Raw genomic sequence first — 17,349 nt, 5'->3', positions numbered from 1 at the left:
ATATTAAATAAAATGATTTGTTGATATTTTTTGTATCATTGTCTAATTGCTCTTGCTGGCACTTCTAACAAAGTATAACTTGAAACTGGAATTAAAACTAGCACAGGAGTCAGGTGGTAGCACAATGGGTTAAGCGCACGTGGCGCAAAGTGCAAGGACTTGGCGTATGGATCCCCACCTGTAGGAGAGTCGCTTCACAAGGTGTCTACCTTTCTCTCCCCCTCTCTATCTTCCCCTCCTCTCTCCATTTCTCTCTGTCCTATCCAACAATGACAACAACAATAATAACTATAACAATAATAAAAAAACAAGGGCAACAAGGTAATAAATAAATTTAAAAAACTGGCACAGAAATAAAGATGCTTGTTTTTAGCTGTTATTTAATATGTAAACAGATTTAAAATGCATTAACTATGAACCTTACTTTTACCTATCTTCTAATTTTGTTTCAGGTGGTGCAGGAGGCAAAGGTGTCTGGGGTACACCTGGACAGGTGTATGATGTAGAGGAAGTGGATGTAAAAGATCCCAACTATGATGATGACCAGGTATCAGGGTTTGTCACTCTTTAAAATATGTCTTTATACTTTTTATAAACAGCCTGAAAGGTGGTGCAGTGTATAAAGTTAGACTCTCAAGCCTGAGGTCCTGTGTTCGTTCAATCCCTAGTTCATCCTCAGTTCTACCCTTGACATCATGTGTGCCAAGAGTGATACTCTGGTGTTCTTTCCTCCCCTCTCCACCTCTGTCCCCCTTTCCTTCTTCCTCTCCCCACTTACTAATAACTAAAGGAATATTTGTGGGGATATCATAATGGCTATTGCAAAAAGACTCTCATCCCTGATGCTCCAAAGTTCCAGGTTCAAGCCCTCACATCACCATAAACCAGAGCTGAGCAGTACTCTGGTAAAATAAATAAATATTTTTAAAAATGAGGACTTTCTGAACTTAACGCTTGTAGGATACTTATACACATGTCAAGTCATATGTTCTGTATGTTACATACTTACAATACCATATATAGTTATATATGCTTTTATGTATAGTACTATGTTATACACACATAAGTATGTATTTAAAAACCATGTGTATATTCAGTACTTTCAAACTACTAGGTTAATTTTGAATTATGAAATCACATTAACTGATAGTAATGTACACATAATTTTTCCTTGGTTTCTAAAGTTATCCAGTAATAGCTATCAAGTTTGTTGTGCTTAAATAAATTCTGTCAGTATAGTTTTTTATTTATTTATTTATTCCCTTTTGTTGCCCTTGTTGTTTTATTGTTGTAGTTATTATTGATGTAATTATTGTTGGATAGGACAGAGAGTAATGGAGAGAGGAAGGGAAGATAGAGAGGGGGAGAGAAAGACAGACACCTGCAGACTTGCTTCACTGCCTGTGAAGCGACTCCCCTGCAGGTGGGGAGCTGGGGCTCGAACCAGGATCCTTACTCCGGTCCTTGTGCTTTGTGTCACCTAAACTTAACCCGCTGCACCGCCCGACTCCCAGTGTAGTTTTTATAGTAATAATAACTGAGAAGAATATATGCTCTTTGGGACATAAAAATTATGAATATTAAGATCATTTACTTGTATGGTAAGTTTTATTTTTGTAAAATGCATCTTCAAGGGACAATGCTGAGAATGTAAATATTAATACATTCTATAGTGAATTTATGTATATTTATCTTTTTAAAAAATATATTTGGGGGGGTCGGGCAGTAGCGCAGTGGGTTAAGTGCATGTGGCGCAGGGCGCAAGGACTGGCATAAGGATCCCATAAGGATCTTTCTCTCCCCCTCTGTCTTCCCCTCCTTTCTCCATTTCTCTGTCCTGTCCAACAACGAATGACATCAACAATGGCAATAATAACCACAACGAGGCTACAACAACGAGGGCAACAAAAGGGGGAAAAATGGCCTCCAGGAGCGGTGGATTCATGGTGCAGGCACCGAGCCCAGCAATAACCCTGGAGGGGAAAAAAAAAAAAAAATATATATATATATATATATATATATATATATATATTCCCTTTTGTTGCCCTTATTTTATTGTTGCTGTTGTTATTGATGTCGTCTTTGTTGGATAGGACAGAGAGAAATGGAGAGAGGAGGGGAAGACAGAGAGATGAGAGAAAAACAGACACCTGCTTCACCGCCTGTAAAGTGACCAAGTGGGGAGCCAGGGGCTAGAACCGGGGTCCTTACTCCAATCTTTGCGCTTTGGGCCACATGTGCTTAACCCACTACATTACTGTCCAACTCCCTATTTATCTTTTTAATGGAAAAATTTGAAGATTAAAAAAAAGTATAATAATGTAGTGAGCCTGATGGTATCATCTGCTAGCTTTATTAACTTCAGTACCCGATAGTTCATGGCAAATCTTGTTTTATCCTGTACCTTTGTTTTTCTTACGTGTCTTCTTACCTGCATCCTTGTTTGTCCTTGTGGTCTGGGTTACTAAAAATTGTCTCTGAGTAAGATAATACATGGTGAAGAACTTTTAGATGGGAAATTATCAGGGCTTCTGTTTATTTTCTTTGTTCATTTTTATGTCTGTATTTGTGTGATTGGGAGTAGTTAATATATTTACTATATTAATGACTCTGATATGTATATTGGCTTATTTAAATCTTATAAAAGAAACCTGTCATAGATTCCGTATAATATAAATGATAAAGAGCACATAGTATATGTTTATCTTACCCTAGTGGAGATTGCTAAATAGTAGGACTATACTATTCCAAATTTTTCTGAATATTTGTTTATTAATTTATGACTATTCATCTTCTTTTATTTCCCAGGAGAACTGTGTTTATGAAACTGTAGTTTTGCCTTTGGATGAAAGGGCATTTGAGAAGACTTTAACACCAATCATACAGGAATATTTTGAGCATGGAGATACTAATGAAGTTGCGGTAGGTTTAGAATTACAAGTACAATTTATTTATAGTAGGAGAGAAAACACAAAATATTGTTAAAAACAAAACTTTTATCTGGAGTGATTTTAGCTCACAAAGTAGGTATTAGCATTTTTACTGCATAAGTAAATTTCTAATTAAGAAAGAATTTTTATTTAGACCAGTTATTCTTAACTGTTGGAGTAGTTCTTAAAATTACCTGGACCTGGGAGTCAGGCGGTAGTGCAGCAGGTTAAGTTTATGTGGCGCAAAGCTCAAGGAGCGGTGTAAGGATCCTGGTTCGAGCCTCTGGCTCCCCACCTGCAAGGGAGTCACTTCACAGGTGGTAAAGCAGGTCTGTAGGTGTCTGTCTTTCCCCCCCTGTTTTCCCCTCCTCTCTCCATTTCTGTCTGTCCTATTCAGCAATAACTACAACAGTAAAACAAAAAGGGCAACAAAAGGGAATAAATAAATATAAAAAAAATTACCTGGGCCTATGGTGAAATTACATGTTATATATTTTATGGTTGATAGTTTATAGTTTTAACAATTTCATGTCATTTGTGAACCTTTAGGGAATTCAGTTAAGAATGACAGCTAGTTTCTTTTTTTTTTTTTTTTTGACACACACGTCAATTTTGGGGACTAGGATAAAATTTATACACTGTTCAAAAAGTAGATAAAAATATTTGACAGAATGTGTATAGAAACTAAGAGAACAGATTTAAAATAATTTATTTGTTAACGAGAGAGTAAACCATATTACTATTTTGGCACATGTGATGCTAGCAATTAAACTCAGGACTTTTTTGGGGTGTGTGTGGGGGGGATCAGGGTTGTTGCTGGGGCTCATGCCTACATGAATCATCTGCTCCTGTTGGCCACTCCTTCCTTCCTTCATTATTCCCTCCCCCCTTTTCATTTTCTTCCTTCTTTTCTCCCTCTCTCCCACCCTTTCTCTCTTCTTACTTTACTTTCCCTCCTTTTATTTTTTCTCTTTTCCTTTCTTTCTCTTCCTTCCATTTTCTTTCTTCCTTCCTTCCTTCCTTCCATTTTCTTTCTTTCTTTCTTCCTTTCTTTCTTTCTTTCTTTCTTTCCTTCCTTCTTTCTAGATTTATTTGATAAAGAGAAGAATTGAGAGGGGGAGGGGAGATAAATAGACCTGCACTCTAGTTTCACCACTTGTGAAAGGTGAAACTAGAAACTAGAAACCACTTGGGGGCTGGGGGTATAAACCCAGGTCCTTGCATTTGACAGTGTGCACTCAGCTGGGTGTGCCACTGCCCAACCTTTTTTTTCTTTAATAAAACAAATTTAAAGGGGAGGGAGGGAGGGATAGGTACATAAGTAGCTATATAGAAACAGTCACCTATAGCACTTTGCTTCACTGCTTGTGAAGCTTCCCCACCTACAGTGGGGACCAGGGACTTGAACCAGGGTCCTTGAGCATGGTAACGTGTGTTCAGTAGGGCATGACACTGTCTGGCCCTCTAGGACCTCATGCTTTTAAGTCCAAAGCTCTAGTCACTGTACTAAATTGAAACTCTTATAATTGAAACTTTTATAGTTTCAGTTCTTTTAATTGAGATAGCATTTTCTTGGTTTATCTGTTTCCATGAGGTTTGATAACTTTGGATTTGTAGGAATTGAATATCAGATACTCAGTGCATAACATGTGGTTGAATTTGTATTACTAGATCCTTTCTTTTCTTTTTGAAGCTCATTTAAATAAGTAATAAAAAAATGAATCTTGGGGGGCCATGTAGTAGTCCGTCTGGTAGAGTATACACAGTGCAGTGCTCAGGGACCCAGGTTTAAGCCCCTGGCCCTACCTAATCTGCAGTAGGGAAACTTTGGAAGTGGTTAAACAGTGCTACATATGTCTCTCTCCCTCCTGCCTTCTCATCTCCTCCTAAGTCATAATTTCTTTGTGTCTTTATCAAAACTAAACAAACATATTTTTAAAAAGGGAATTTTCAATTTACAATATGAAACATGTTTAGAGGAATATTTTGAGTGATATGGATGCACTGATAAGATCTTTTTATCTATCTAGCACAGGAATCAACTCTGTGTTGTAGTACAGTGTGCAGAGTATAGTGGAAACATAAAATAGAGAGTAACAGAAGAGATTATTCTGAGCTATCTCAGGAATAATCTTCCAGAAATCCAGGAAGGTAGTTAAGTATCATGGTTGTACTCCCTTTTTGGTGTGCATGTGGGTGTGTATGCCGGGGATCAAACCTAGAACCTCGTACATGTGAACCATATCATCTACCATTGAGCAGCATCTGCAACTCCAGAAGTCTCATCTTTAAAGCAATTAGATGTTCAAGCACAATCTTGTAAGATGAAATGGACTAGGAAGAGACACCAGTTACATGGTTGTGAAAATAGTTCTGGCCTGCTCTTAATAGAGTACACCATGTTCAGAAATTTTTCAGTTAAGAAGAGGTTGCTTTTATAGTCTTTGTCTTGTTAAATGATGTAATTTTTCTGTAGTATTTTTTTTATCATTTCTACATAATTCTTTGTTTTTTCTTATATTTATAATGTGTAGTGCCTTGGGGTTCTTTAGTTTGGTGTTCTGTAGTTTTTTTTTTATCATTTCTACATAATTCTTTGTTTTTTTCTTGTATTTATAATGTGTAGTGCCTTGGGGTTCTTTAGTTTGGTGTTCGTATTCAAGTTGTCTTGTTGCTGTGGCTTATATCCATCACCAAATGACCTGCATTGCTCTGGATGGCTTCATTCATATCTGCAGTATAAAGTGCTGAGACACATGAACTTGTTAAAATGAAAAAATAGTAGTTGCTAAACTTAGTGAAAACTATGGTTGTGGTCCTGGGGTGGGGAGAAGTGTATGTTTGGGTACAGAACTGTGGGTGGAGTGTGGAACTATTCATTTGTAATTTTAGGATCTTGTAAGCCATTACAAATAAATTTAAAAATACCTTACATTAGGGTGCCGGGTGGTAGTGCAGTGGGCTAAGCACACATGGCCTGAAGAGCAATGTCTGGCATAAGGATCCCGGGTCTACCCTCCCCACCTGCAGGGGGGTCCTTTCACAAGTGGTGAAGCAGGTCTGCAAGTGTCTATATCTTTCTCTCCCCCTCTCTTGTCTTCTCTCCTCTCTGGATTTCTCTCTATTCTATACAACAACAATATCTCTGTTCTATACAACAACAACTATGGCAACAATAACAAGGGAAACAAAATGGTGCAGGTGCTGAGTCCCAGCAATAACCCTGGAGGCAAAACAAAACAAACAAACAAACAAAAAAGGATGCTGTAAGAACTGAGTTAGGATTTAGCTTCTAGGGATATATTTTCTATGTTAATGCTTCTAGCTTGGCCATTCCAGCTTTGTCTCCTTAGTCAACAATTTTTTTTTTCTACATTTGATGTGATGAATATTATGTTAATACTAGCTTACAGGGTTATTTTGAGTATTAATATAAAACAAAGTGATTATAACATCTGACTTGTTATAATTGGCCATTAGGTATCAGCTACTGCTATTATACTTTTAGTGGGGAAATTTTAATTCTAGCATTGGAATCTAGCATTTACAGTGGTACCCCACTAAAAATGAATATTTAAAATGTCATTTTAAACATTACATGAGAGTATAAAGTAAAATTCTGTGTGAAGAAAAATTTGAAAAAATGGAGGTTGAGGGCTGGGGAGATAGTATAATGGTTATGCAAAGAGACTCTCATGCCTGAGGCACCAAAGTCCCAGGTTCAGTCCCCAGCCCCACCATAAGCTGGAGCTGAGCAGTGCTCTGGTTTAAAAATTAAAAAAAAATTAGGTTGAACAACTCATTACTATGTACATTGAATCTCTTTACCAATGCTTATAAACTAGTCCGAGTAATAGAATTAGACAGAGGGTTAGTTAACCCTCAAGATCAGTGTGTAGTTTAGTACACATTTTTTAGTTTCGTGTTTAGTTAAAAAGCTTGACAGAGTTGATCAATATTTAATTTATGAGAAAAATGTATTTAGTCACAAAAAATGCCTACTTCTCTGATTAGTTCCAAAGGTAGAAAATGGGAAATATTTAAAAAATAAAATATTATTGAACTATAGACAGTTACTTATTATTATTTTGTTTTCTTACAGGAAATGCTGAGAGATTTAAACCTTGGTGAAATGAAAAGTGGCGTACCAGTACTAGCAGTGTCCTTGGCATTGGAGGGAAAGGCTAGTCATAGAGAAATGACATCTAAACTTCTTTCTGACCTTTGTGGAACAGTAATGAGCACAAATGATGTGGAAAAATCATTTGATAAGTTGTTGAAAGACCTACCTGAATTAGCATTGGATACTCCTAGGGCACCACAGGTTTGTGACTCGTCTCTTTGTTCATTCTCTTCCTGAAATATATTTCCAACTATAGAAACAATACTTATTCCTAGGGTATTTTACTAGATGAAAGAGAAGAATTATCCTTATTTTCTAATCCACAAAAATAGCTAGTATTTTAGTGTTATTTTCCTCTAGGTTTTCTTTTTTTTTTTTTAAAGTACAGTTTTCAGTATACTATAATTCATATCAAAAAAATTCATATCAAACTTTTCTTTTTCTTATTATAGTTGGTGGGCCAGTTTATTGCTAGAGCTGTTGGAGATGGAATTTTATGTAATACCTATATTGATAGTTACAAAGGAACTGTAGATTGTGTGCAGGCTAGGTAAGTATATTAATTTTATTTATAATTTCAAATGGGAAAATTCTAGAGGACTCTTTTGAAATGATACTAATCAGATGTTGCGGGCATCTATTTGTCATTTGTATTCACTGTTAAAACTGAGAAATTGTTGGCATAATATAACAGGAAGAGGACTATAGAGTAATATGGAAGTCCTGGGTTTTAGCTAAATTATTAGTTGCCTTCATGTCAGGCTATTTTCCCCTGGGCCTCAATGTTCTCATTTATAAAATGGAAAGAACTGGACTGTAGGATGTTTCTTAAGATCCCTTCAGTTTTTACAGTTCTTTGATTATTTACTATTCTAATAAGATGGACAGCATTAACAAAAGTGCTCCAGTCAGAATTTTATATTGTCTACTATAAAAACCACAGTCAGACCCTGGGGAGGCAGCATAATGGTTATTCAAAAAAAGACTAATGCCTGAGGCACCAAGTTCCCAGGTCCAATTTCCAAGCTTTACCCAAAATTTTCTAGAAGCTACTTTTTCTCAGTTGTAGATATTAACTTTATTATTTTAAAAAATATTTATTTATTCTGTTTTTGTTGTCCTTATTGTTTTCTTGTAGTTATTATTGTTGTCATTGTTGGATAGGACAGAGAGAAATGGAGAGAGGACGGGAAGACGGGGAGAGATAGACACCTGCAGACCTGCTTCACCGCTTGTGAAGTGACTCCCTGCAGGTGGGGAGTTCTGTGGCTCAAACAGGGATCCTTATGCCAGTCCTTGTGCTTTGCGCCAGATGTTAACTTTATTTTCTAGGACTACATTAGGTGATGGAAGAATGGACCTCCTGGTGGGAAGGAAAGGGTCTGTCTAAAAGTTATACATGAAATGCTCTTTTCCTGTTTACTTAGTGTAGGCCAGTTGTTTTGTATTTAGATTAGAGTTCTGTTGACTGAAAATAAAAATGATAGAGCATAAAGATAACAACATGAGAAGCAACATTTTTGCTTCTTTTATTCTGAAAAATACTACTAACTTTGGGCTATTTTTGCATTTGTGAATGCTTTTATTATAGATATGTAATTTCAGCTGTATTCAGTGTTTGATCAACTTACAGCAAGTCCAGATGTCATAATTATTCTATGTGTATAATTTTGTAATTCTTTTGCAGAGCTGCATTGGACAAAGCTACTGTGCTCCTAAGTATGTCTAAAGGTAGAAAACGCAAAGATAGTGTGTGGGGCTCTGGAGGTGGGCAACAGTCTGTTAATCACCTTGTTAAGGAGGTAATTACTGGGAATTATTTCTCATTTATTTGTGTTCTTGTAGGAAATCGTGAACTTTAGGTGGTATTTTTGTGCACAAAACATTTTAGTCTAATAGTTTCAAATGGAAAATTGAATAATTCTTTTATATTTGGCTTTATAGCTTTTTGTTATAAACCATGTAATGTTATTAAATAAGTGATTACGTTTTTATGGCTTCCTCAACTTAAAAATGAAACTACATTGACTTAAAATGGCTTTTATGAGTAATTCATTATAAGGAGATTGTATATGAAACTCAAATATCTAAGGTGATTTTCTTAAATTACTATTTAAAAGTTTTGTATTTTTTACTATTTATTTATTTATTTATTAAATTTTTTAGGGAACTGAATCTGGGATGTTGGGGCCTTAGGCATGAATGTCTCTTTGCATAACCATTAACCATTTTCACCACCCTAGTATTTAGAAATTTTAAATATTGTTGAAATAAGACTATTTTGAAGCTACTTGTACTTATAATATTTTGAATTAGTTCAGAGTAGCAGGTTTTTGTAACATTCACTCTGTGGTACATAATTTAAAAGAAAGATGATTTTATTTCATTAAAATTCCTGATTTATTTTTTTAAAGAGATTTATTTTAAGTGAGAGAACAGAGTACTGGTCAGCTGTGAGTTACAAAATTCCTGGGGATTGAACCTGGGACCTTTGGGGCCTTAGGCATGCAAGTCTGGTGAGTTACTGACTACTGTTCTCCCTGGCCCCTGATTTATTCTGTGTTATTTTTCCACCAGCAGTGTAGTGATGTTATGTAACAAACAAACAAAAATTAAATCTCCTTATTGGCATATATAAAAGAAGACTTAGTAGTCCGGGAGGTGGCGCAGTAGATAAAGCATCGGACTCTCAAGCATGAGGTCCTGAGTTCAATACCCGACTGTATATGTACCAGAGTGATGTCTGGCTCTTTCTCTCTCCTCCTATGTTTCTCATTTATAAACAAGTAAAATATTTAAAAAAATAAAAGAAAACTTCACGAGTTTTTCATTTTTGAGTATAATGTAATACTCATGTAGTTAAAATTTTGATATTTAATCTTTTAATAGTATATATATACTATTAGTTAAGGAGCTTTATATTTAGAATAAATATATTTATAGAGTTTTCATGATCTTTGCAAAATTTTATATGTTAAGATAGATGAATTGTATATAATATCATGATTGGGATGTCTGTTTTTTAAAAAATTATCAGAAAATTTGGGCTATAAACATGGAAGTTAGGCAAGAAGAAAAAACAAGACATCTAGATTGGAAAATAAGTAAAATTATTATATCTACTCTACTCCCAGATGAGTTAATATTCTTTAAAGTAAATATTTTGAGAAATAGCCATACCTGTTTTTTTTTTTTTCTTTTTGCCTCCAGGGTTATCTCTGGGGCTCAGTGCCTGTACTATGAACCCACTGCTTATGGAGGCCATTTTTCCCATTTTTGTTGCCCTTATTGTTGTTGTTGTTATTATTGCCATTGCTGTTGGTGTTGTTGGATGGGACAGAGAGAAATTGAGAGAGGAGGGGAAGATGGAGAGGGAGAGAAAGATAGATACCTGCAGACCTGCTTCACTGCTTGGAAAGCGACCCTCCGCTATGAGGCAGCACCCCTCAAGGTGGGGAGCCAGGGGCTCGAACCCGGCTCCTTAAGTCGGTCCTTGTCCTAGTATGTAAATTACCTCTCAAAAATTGCTCAGATAAATATAAAAATCACCAAGATAGGAATTTGAGTTTGATTATTTGAATACTCATTTACTTTTCTACTTGGAAGAATATGTTGGCCAAGGCGTACTTGCAGAAATGTAAATACATATCTTAAATTTATTTTAAAAATTGCTAGCAGTTTGTGAACTATGGTGGTTATTTTTGGGAGGTGGAAGGGTGGGAACACAACTTTGGTGCTGGGTGTGGTATAGAACTATATGCTCTTAAAATCACAAATAAAAAAAAGGAAAAGTACTTGGCAACAATGGAGTACATTTCTTATGGATTCACTGCGGGGTTATCCCTGGGGCTTGGTACTCCTACAACAAAGCCTCTGCGCCTGGTAGCCATTTTTTCTTCTCTCTCTCCCTTCTCTCTCCCCCTCCCTCTCCCTTCCCATTCCTCTCTTTCCTCTCCTCCCTTTCACCCCACCCCCTTTCTTCTTTGAACAGAGAAGAGGGGGAGGGAGAGGTAAAAGAAGAGAGAAAGATACCTGCAGCACTATTCACTGTTTGTGAAACTTCCTCCACTATAGGTAGGGACTAAGTGCTTGAACCCAGTCCTTGCACATAACGTGTGTGTACAGTTGAGTGTGCCACCACCTGGCCTCACCATTAATTATTTTTAATGAATTAATTAATCTTATTTATTGAGAGAGAGAAGGGACCCAGAGTATCATTCTAGCATATAAGATTCCAGTAATTGATTTTGGAACCTCATGCTTGAGAGTCCAGTGCTCCATCTACTACATAACCTCTTAGAATTGCATTTTTCAGGGTTTTAAATTGTGCAGCAAGGTTAGAAAACATTACACAATATAGGCCAGAGGGTAGATAGCATAACGGTTATGCAAACAGACTCTTCACGTCTGAGGCTCCAAAGTCCAAGGTTCAGTCCTCTGCACCATCATAAGCCAGAGCTGAACAGTTCTCTGGTTTAAAAAAAATCATAATAAATGTATTAACTTTAAATTTTAAAGTCAAATATTTCAAATACTGTGGTTTAAATGTTTACTTTTCTAAATAATAGGAATTATTCATCAGGATGTATTCTATTGATTGAATCCATTTTTTAACTTCTGTAGGATATAAGGATAACCTTAATATTGCAGTGGAAGTCAAAATACAAGATGATAATAGAGCTTTACTGTACAGGTCAAGAGTTCCATATAGGGAGGGGGAAAAAAAAAAGAGTTCTATACAGTTTCTCTTCTCTGTAAGGATTTGAAACCCATATAACTTTTTATGAAAATACACTGTTGTTGGAATAGAAAATACTTAAAATATTATTCAGGGCTCAGGAGCTAGGTAAAGTGATAAAGTATCAGCCTCTCAAGCATGAGGTCTTGAGTTCAATCCCTGGCATCTCGTGTCAGAGTGATCCTCTGGTTCTTTCAGATAAATATATAGATTATCCACCTATATTCATTGAAAGCCTAGGAAGTGTAAAGGCTATTTCAACACAATATATAGGGAAGAACATTTGTCATTAAAAAAAACTTTCCCCTGCTTCTCAGAAACATAGCTGTACAGATTTGAACAGGAAGTCCAGACTTGGCTCCATTGCCGGAAACTAAATTAGATGAAAGTTTTAGATAATGGGTTTCAAATCCTTAGAGAAGAGAAACTGTATGGAACTCTTTTTCTTTTTTTCTCCTCCCTATATGGAACTCTTGACCTGTATAGTAAAGCCCTATTATCATCTTCTATTTTGACTTCCACTGCAATATTAAGGTTATCTTTATATCCTTGAGAAGTTATAAAAAAATGGAATATTCTATACAAGAGATATACGAAGCCATTATGTTCTATAGAAGTGAGTGCTCCACTTTAACAATTCAAGACTTTAAGCTAGTGCCCTCTAGTGGTATTTAAGATCCCATAGGGCATACAAAAGCATGGTTATAATTCAAACCAAATACATCTAAAAATCTAATAAAATTTCAGTGATTATCTCACTGGTTATTAAGGTACTGTGGAGCACTGAATTTTCTTCACTGAATTATCAACCACTTAAGAGTTGTATATTTTCTTTTTAATGACAAAGTGTTAAAGACAGTGACATATCAGGCCTGTATGTTCTTAGATAGCTGTTTTTGACTTCTAATTTTGTCATGGAATACATTGGGATGAGAGTGAGTAAATCCTTTAGGCATAGAGTAATTTTTATCAGAAATTGTAATGCATCTCAATTTTTAAATCCAATAGATTGATATGCTGCTGAAGGAGTATTTACTCTCTGGAGACATATCTGAAGCTGAACATTGTCTTAAGGAGCTGGAAGTACCTCATTTTCACCATGAACTTGTATATGAAGTAAGGTTACTTTGATATTCTATAGAGAATTACTAAATATCCTTCTTTGCACATAGTGATTTAATGCTTTTTAAAAATAAATAACATTTTTCTTATTTAAAAAATTGTTTTTATGACTATAAGTATGCATTACATAAAGAGTATGATATGTTTTAGCAAAGCTTTTTATCTAAAAGCAATAACCTAAAATTCACTTTTCACTGATTTTTTTTTTTTTTTTTTAGGCCATAGTATTGGTCTTGGAGTCAACTGGAGAAAATACATTTAAGATGATTTTGGATTTATTAAAATCTCTTTGGAAATCTTCAACCATTACTCTAGACCAAATGAAAAGAGTAAGTACATTATTATTTTGAACAGCTGTTAAGTTTAACCCTACAATTGAATGATTAAATAAATTAGATATGGGCTGAGAGTTCACCTGGGAGAGTACCTACACTGTCATGTCAAATACCTGGGTTTGAGCACCATATACCACATGGGAGCACCATCTAGTGGGGGAAGCTTCTTGAGTGCTGAAATAATGCTGTAATCTCACTCCTCTGCTCTCTCCCTCTTTGTCTGTCACCCACTGCTTGAGGCAAGAAGACTAAGGCAGGGTAGAATTGTGCAGGCAGGGAGACTTGGTGAAGCCTTGGCAGCAAAAATAAAATAAAAACAAATTGTTGATGAATTTAAGGTGTATTGTAGTAATAGTATGTATATTGCATTTAAAAAATGGTAGTACTTGTCTGGGATGTGGCACAGTGGATAAAGCACTGGATTCTCAACCATGAGTTCCTGAGTTCAGTCCCCGGCAACACATGTACCAGAGGGATGTCTGGTTCTTTCTCTCATTCCTATCTTTTCTCATGAATAAATAAATAAATTCTTTAAAAAAATGATAGTGCTTATATTTGAAGTTCTTAGCTATTTCTTAGGAAAATTGAGGTATTAATTTTTTAATATACATCAAAATTTTATTATCGTCTTTCTTTATTGGCTAGAGATAGCCAGAAATCCAGAGGAAATGGGGAGATAGGGAGACAGAAAGACACCTGATGCCCTCTTTCATCACTCACAAAGCTTGCTTTCCCCCTACAGGTGGGGACCAGGGCCTTGAACCCAGGTCCTTGCACACTGTATCAAGTGCTCTCAACCAGGTGTGCTACCACCTAGCCTCAACATAGACATTTTTAAAAGGTTATATGTTTGTGCTCACAGATTCTAAGATATAATCTGTTTTAGCTCTAGAAATGTGAACTTTCAACAACTATACTTAATTTATTGCTATTTAAATTTGTATTCATTTAAAAAAATATTAGTGAGTGCTTTACATGCTTTTTTAAAGTAAGTGTATATGGTGTAGATGGGGAAAAATGTGTTTGCCAATCTAATGCTTTGAGAGAACAGTTATAAAGAAAACATACTATACCACATGTACCTACCTATTATCTGTTCAGACCTGACTTCATTCTACAATCAGCTTTGACCTTAAATATACCTTAATGACATGATGGAATTATGCATTTAAATGGGCTTATAATTCTGTATATTTTATTGTTTAAGGGTTACGAAAGAATTTACAATGAAATTCCCGACATTAATCTGGATGTTCCACATTCATACTCTGTGCTTGAGCGATTTGTAGAAGAATGTTTTCAGGCTGGAATTATTTCCAAACAACTTAGAGATCTTTGTCCTTCAAGGTAATTTACTTTTTAAACATAAAATACTGACCTAGGTTTTTGGGAATGCTCAGCTAAATTTTCTATCTTGTATATCTGTCAGAAAAAAAGTTAGTATTTTTCCAAAATTCATTCAAGCAAAATATATTTTGAGTTTATGGAGAGACAAGGTAAAGCTTATTTTGACCCCTATAAAATCTGTACAGGAAAACCTCCTGGAGTCCTGATACCCTGGAAGGGTGTGTGTACCAGACTCTCTTATTTCAGAGTAGACACTCATTCTTAAGGTGAGAAAATTGGAGGCTGAGGCAGATATAATGCAATTTTTGTAATGTAGCATATAGTAAACACCGAATGAATTTATTTTACTCACTTCTAAGAGTGACTGATTCAGAAAGGTTTCTTTTGCTCCCTGGTAGAATTAGGGCTACCTGGATCTTACCTCTCTAGAAATTGTGAGTTTTTTTGTTTTGGTTTTTTAGAGAGAATACATTTGTGCCAGTAGAATTTAACTCTTCAGGAGTTGACTTGTTTTTATTTATTTTGGATAGAGTCAGAGAAATGGAGAGGGATGGGGGAGATAGGGAAGTGCTGTTGCACCACTTGCGAAGCTTCTCTCCTGCAAGCTTGAACCCGAGTTCTCATGTGCTGTGTGCTACTACCTGGCCTCTTTTCTGCTTTTTGTTTTTTAAATAAAGCTTATCACATAGGTCTAAAAGTAGCTAAATTTGTGGGAGCCTATTTTACATACATTATTTTTTGGAAACATCTGAAAACATTTCTTAACTTGGCATGCTTTATTCAAGTTTTATTAAGCTTAAATACTTTGAGAAGTAAGCCTAAAGAAATATTTTCTTAGAATATCCTTAGAGGAGCTGGGTGGTGACACACCTGGTTGAGCACACATGTTACAATGCACAAGGACCTGGGTTTGAGCCCCCAGTCCCCACCTGCAGGGGGTAAGCTTCACAAGTGGTGAAGCAGTGCTGCAGGTGTCTCTCTGTCTCTCACCATCTCTATCCCTCCCTTCCTTTTCGATTTCTGACTGTCTCTATCCAATCAATAAATTTTAAAAAAGAATATCCTTAGGAATCATTAAGAAAGAAGGAAAAGAAATTTATGGTAGATGGAGATTAATGACTTTGATAAGGCAGATTTGGTGATGACAGCTTCTTTGTTTTGATGTGGTATTGTGCATCAGTAAAACTCTCAACTTGAGCAAGCCTTCTTGATACTTACTGCTTTGTTTCCCACCATCATAGTACAAAGCATATTGGCATTGGCAGTGTTTCCATCTCTACTCAAAACTTTTAACTGATTGTCTGTCATGGCTTTACTCTTTTTATTTATTTATTTATTTATAAAAAGGAAACACTGACAAAACCATAGAATAAGAGGGGTTACAACTCCACACAGTTCCCATCACCAGAACTCCGTATCCCATCCCTTCTCGATAGCTTTCCTATTCTTTACCCCTCTGAGAGTTTGGACCCAGAGTCATTATGGCTTTACTCTTAAGTATTATTTGAGGAAATACTTAATTTTTCTGTATATGAAGTAGAACTTTGACTTCCCCTCCCATTCCTTTTAGTTTTCTTATGAGAAGTGCACATTTTGTGTGTTCCTTGGATATTGGTCTCAAGTCAGAGAATAAGGTTAGTAATGCCCACACTCTTAACTGCTGTAGATTGCTACTACTATGCATAGGTAGAGTGTGGTTCTATCAAACAAGGCATTCTGAATTTGAATAGGAGAAATCCCGAAAAGGCATATAGATCAGAATCGGATTGTATTTGTTATCTCATATTCAGATTATGACTTCTACAACTGAAAATTTAAAAAAAAAACAAACATATTTTGATAGAATTCATAACTGTAGTTTATATGATCTGAAATAATACTGCTTAGCTTTTTATTGTTTATAATATGGTAGAAATAGTGTTTTCCATAATTATATTTTAATTTTCACATAACTCCATTTAGACAAACAATTAATTTTTGTGACTATAGTTAAAAATTTTATGTGTTTTCATGTTTGCCTTCTTTTTTGTTACAGGGGCAGAAAACGTTTTGTGAGTGAAGGAGATGGAGGTCGTCTAAAACCAGAGAGCTACTGAATATAAGAACTCTTGCAGTCTTAGATGTTATAAAATTACATATATGTCTGAATTGTAAGAGTTATCAGCACAGTTTTTTTATGCACTTGTTTTGGGTACAAGGCATTTCTGAAATTTTATAAACACATTTAAGGGGAATTTTTAAAGCAAATGTTTTTTTTTTTAGTTTTTTTTTTTTTGAGGGTATAAAGGAGGGACAGAAAAGTAACCACTTTTTAAGTGGAATAGTCTCACAAGCTACCTTTTTTTGTAAGTGCCATGTTTCTGATGTAATCATTCCAAGTTTTGCATTGATGTCTGACTGCCACTCCTTTCTTTCAAGGACAGTGTTTTTGTAGTAAAATCACTGGTTGATACAAAGCTTTATTTAGGGGGTAAAGTTAAGCTGCTAAAACCCCATGTTGGCTGCTGCTGTTGAAATACTGTGCTTTGGGAGTAAGAAAAATATATATATATATTTCTTTGTCTTAAAGAATCTTAAGAAAATGAGTTAGTCTTGAGACTTAATTCATCTGTCCAGGAAACATTGATTGGTCTTAAAGACTAGACAGTTAAGTAAATGGTGGCTGGAACATCTATTTTTCTACAAAACTGGAAAAGTGAACCCGGTTCTAGAAGAATGTATAACAAAATAAAACACGTGAAGCAGTATTGATTC

At 35.5% G+C, this 17,349-nt stretch overlaps 1 protein-coding gene across 5 annotated transcripts in view; it reads left to right on the top strand.

The window, feature by feature from the left end:
- PDCD4 (programmed cell death 4) overlaps positions 1–17,342 on the top strand; it is a 29,450-nt gene extending 12,108 nt beyond the window's left edge. For 3 of the 5 annotated variants that reach the window (XM_060171342.1, XM_060171344.1, XM_060171343.1), the window contains exons 4-13: positions 453–547; positions 2,809–2,922; positions 7,033–7,254; positions 7,506–7,603; positions 8,741–8,855; positions 12,800–12,907; positions 13,132–13,242; positions 14,456–14,595; positions 16,166–16,229; positions 16,631–17,342. In XM_060171342.1, coding sequence (XP_060027325.1) covers positions 453–547; positions 2,809–2,922; positions 7,033–7,254; positions 7,506–7,603; positions 8,741–8,855; positions 12,800–12,907; positions 13,132–13,242; positions 14,456–14,595; positions 16,166–16,229; positions 16,631–16,654 — 1,091 coding nt within the window. In that variant the 3' untranslated portion in view covers positions 16,655–17,342. The remainder of the gene's footprint in view (positions 1–452; positions 548–2,808; positions 2,923–7,032; positions 7,255–7,505; positions 7,604–8,740; positions 8,856–12,799; positions 12,908–13,131; positions 13,243–14,455; positions 14,596–16,165; positions 16,230–16,630) is intronic. The other 2 variants (XM_016191404.2, XM_007530240.2) reach the window with 1 other exon arrangement.
- Positions 17,343–17,349: the final 7 nt, after the last annotated feature.

This window comes from Erinaceus europaeus, chromosome 14 (assembly GCF_950295315.1).
Source record: "Erinaceus europaeus chromosome 14, mEriEur2.1, whole genome shotgun sequence".
Taxonomy (NCBI): Eukaryota; Metazoa; Chordata; class Mammalia; order Eulipotyphla; family Erinaceidae; genus Erinaceus; species Erinaceus europaeus.
Note: the sequence above shows the minus strand (reverse complement) of the source record. Positions and strands in the feature narration are given on the sequence as shown.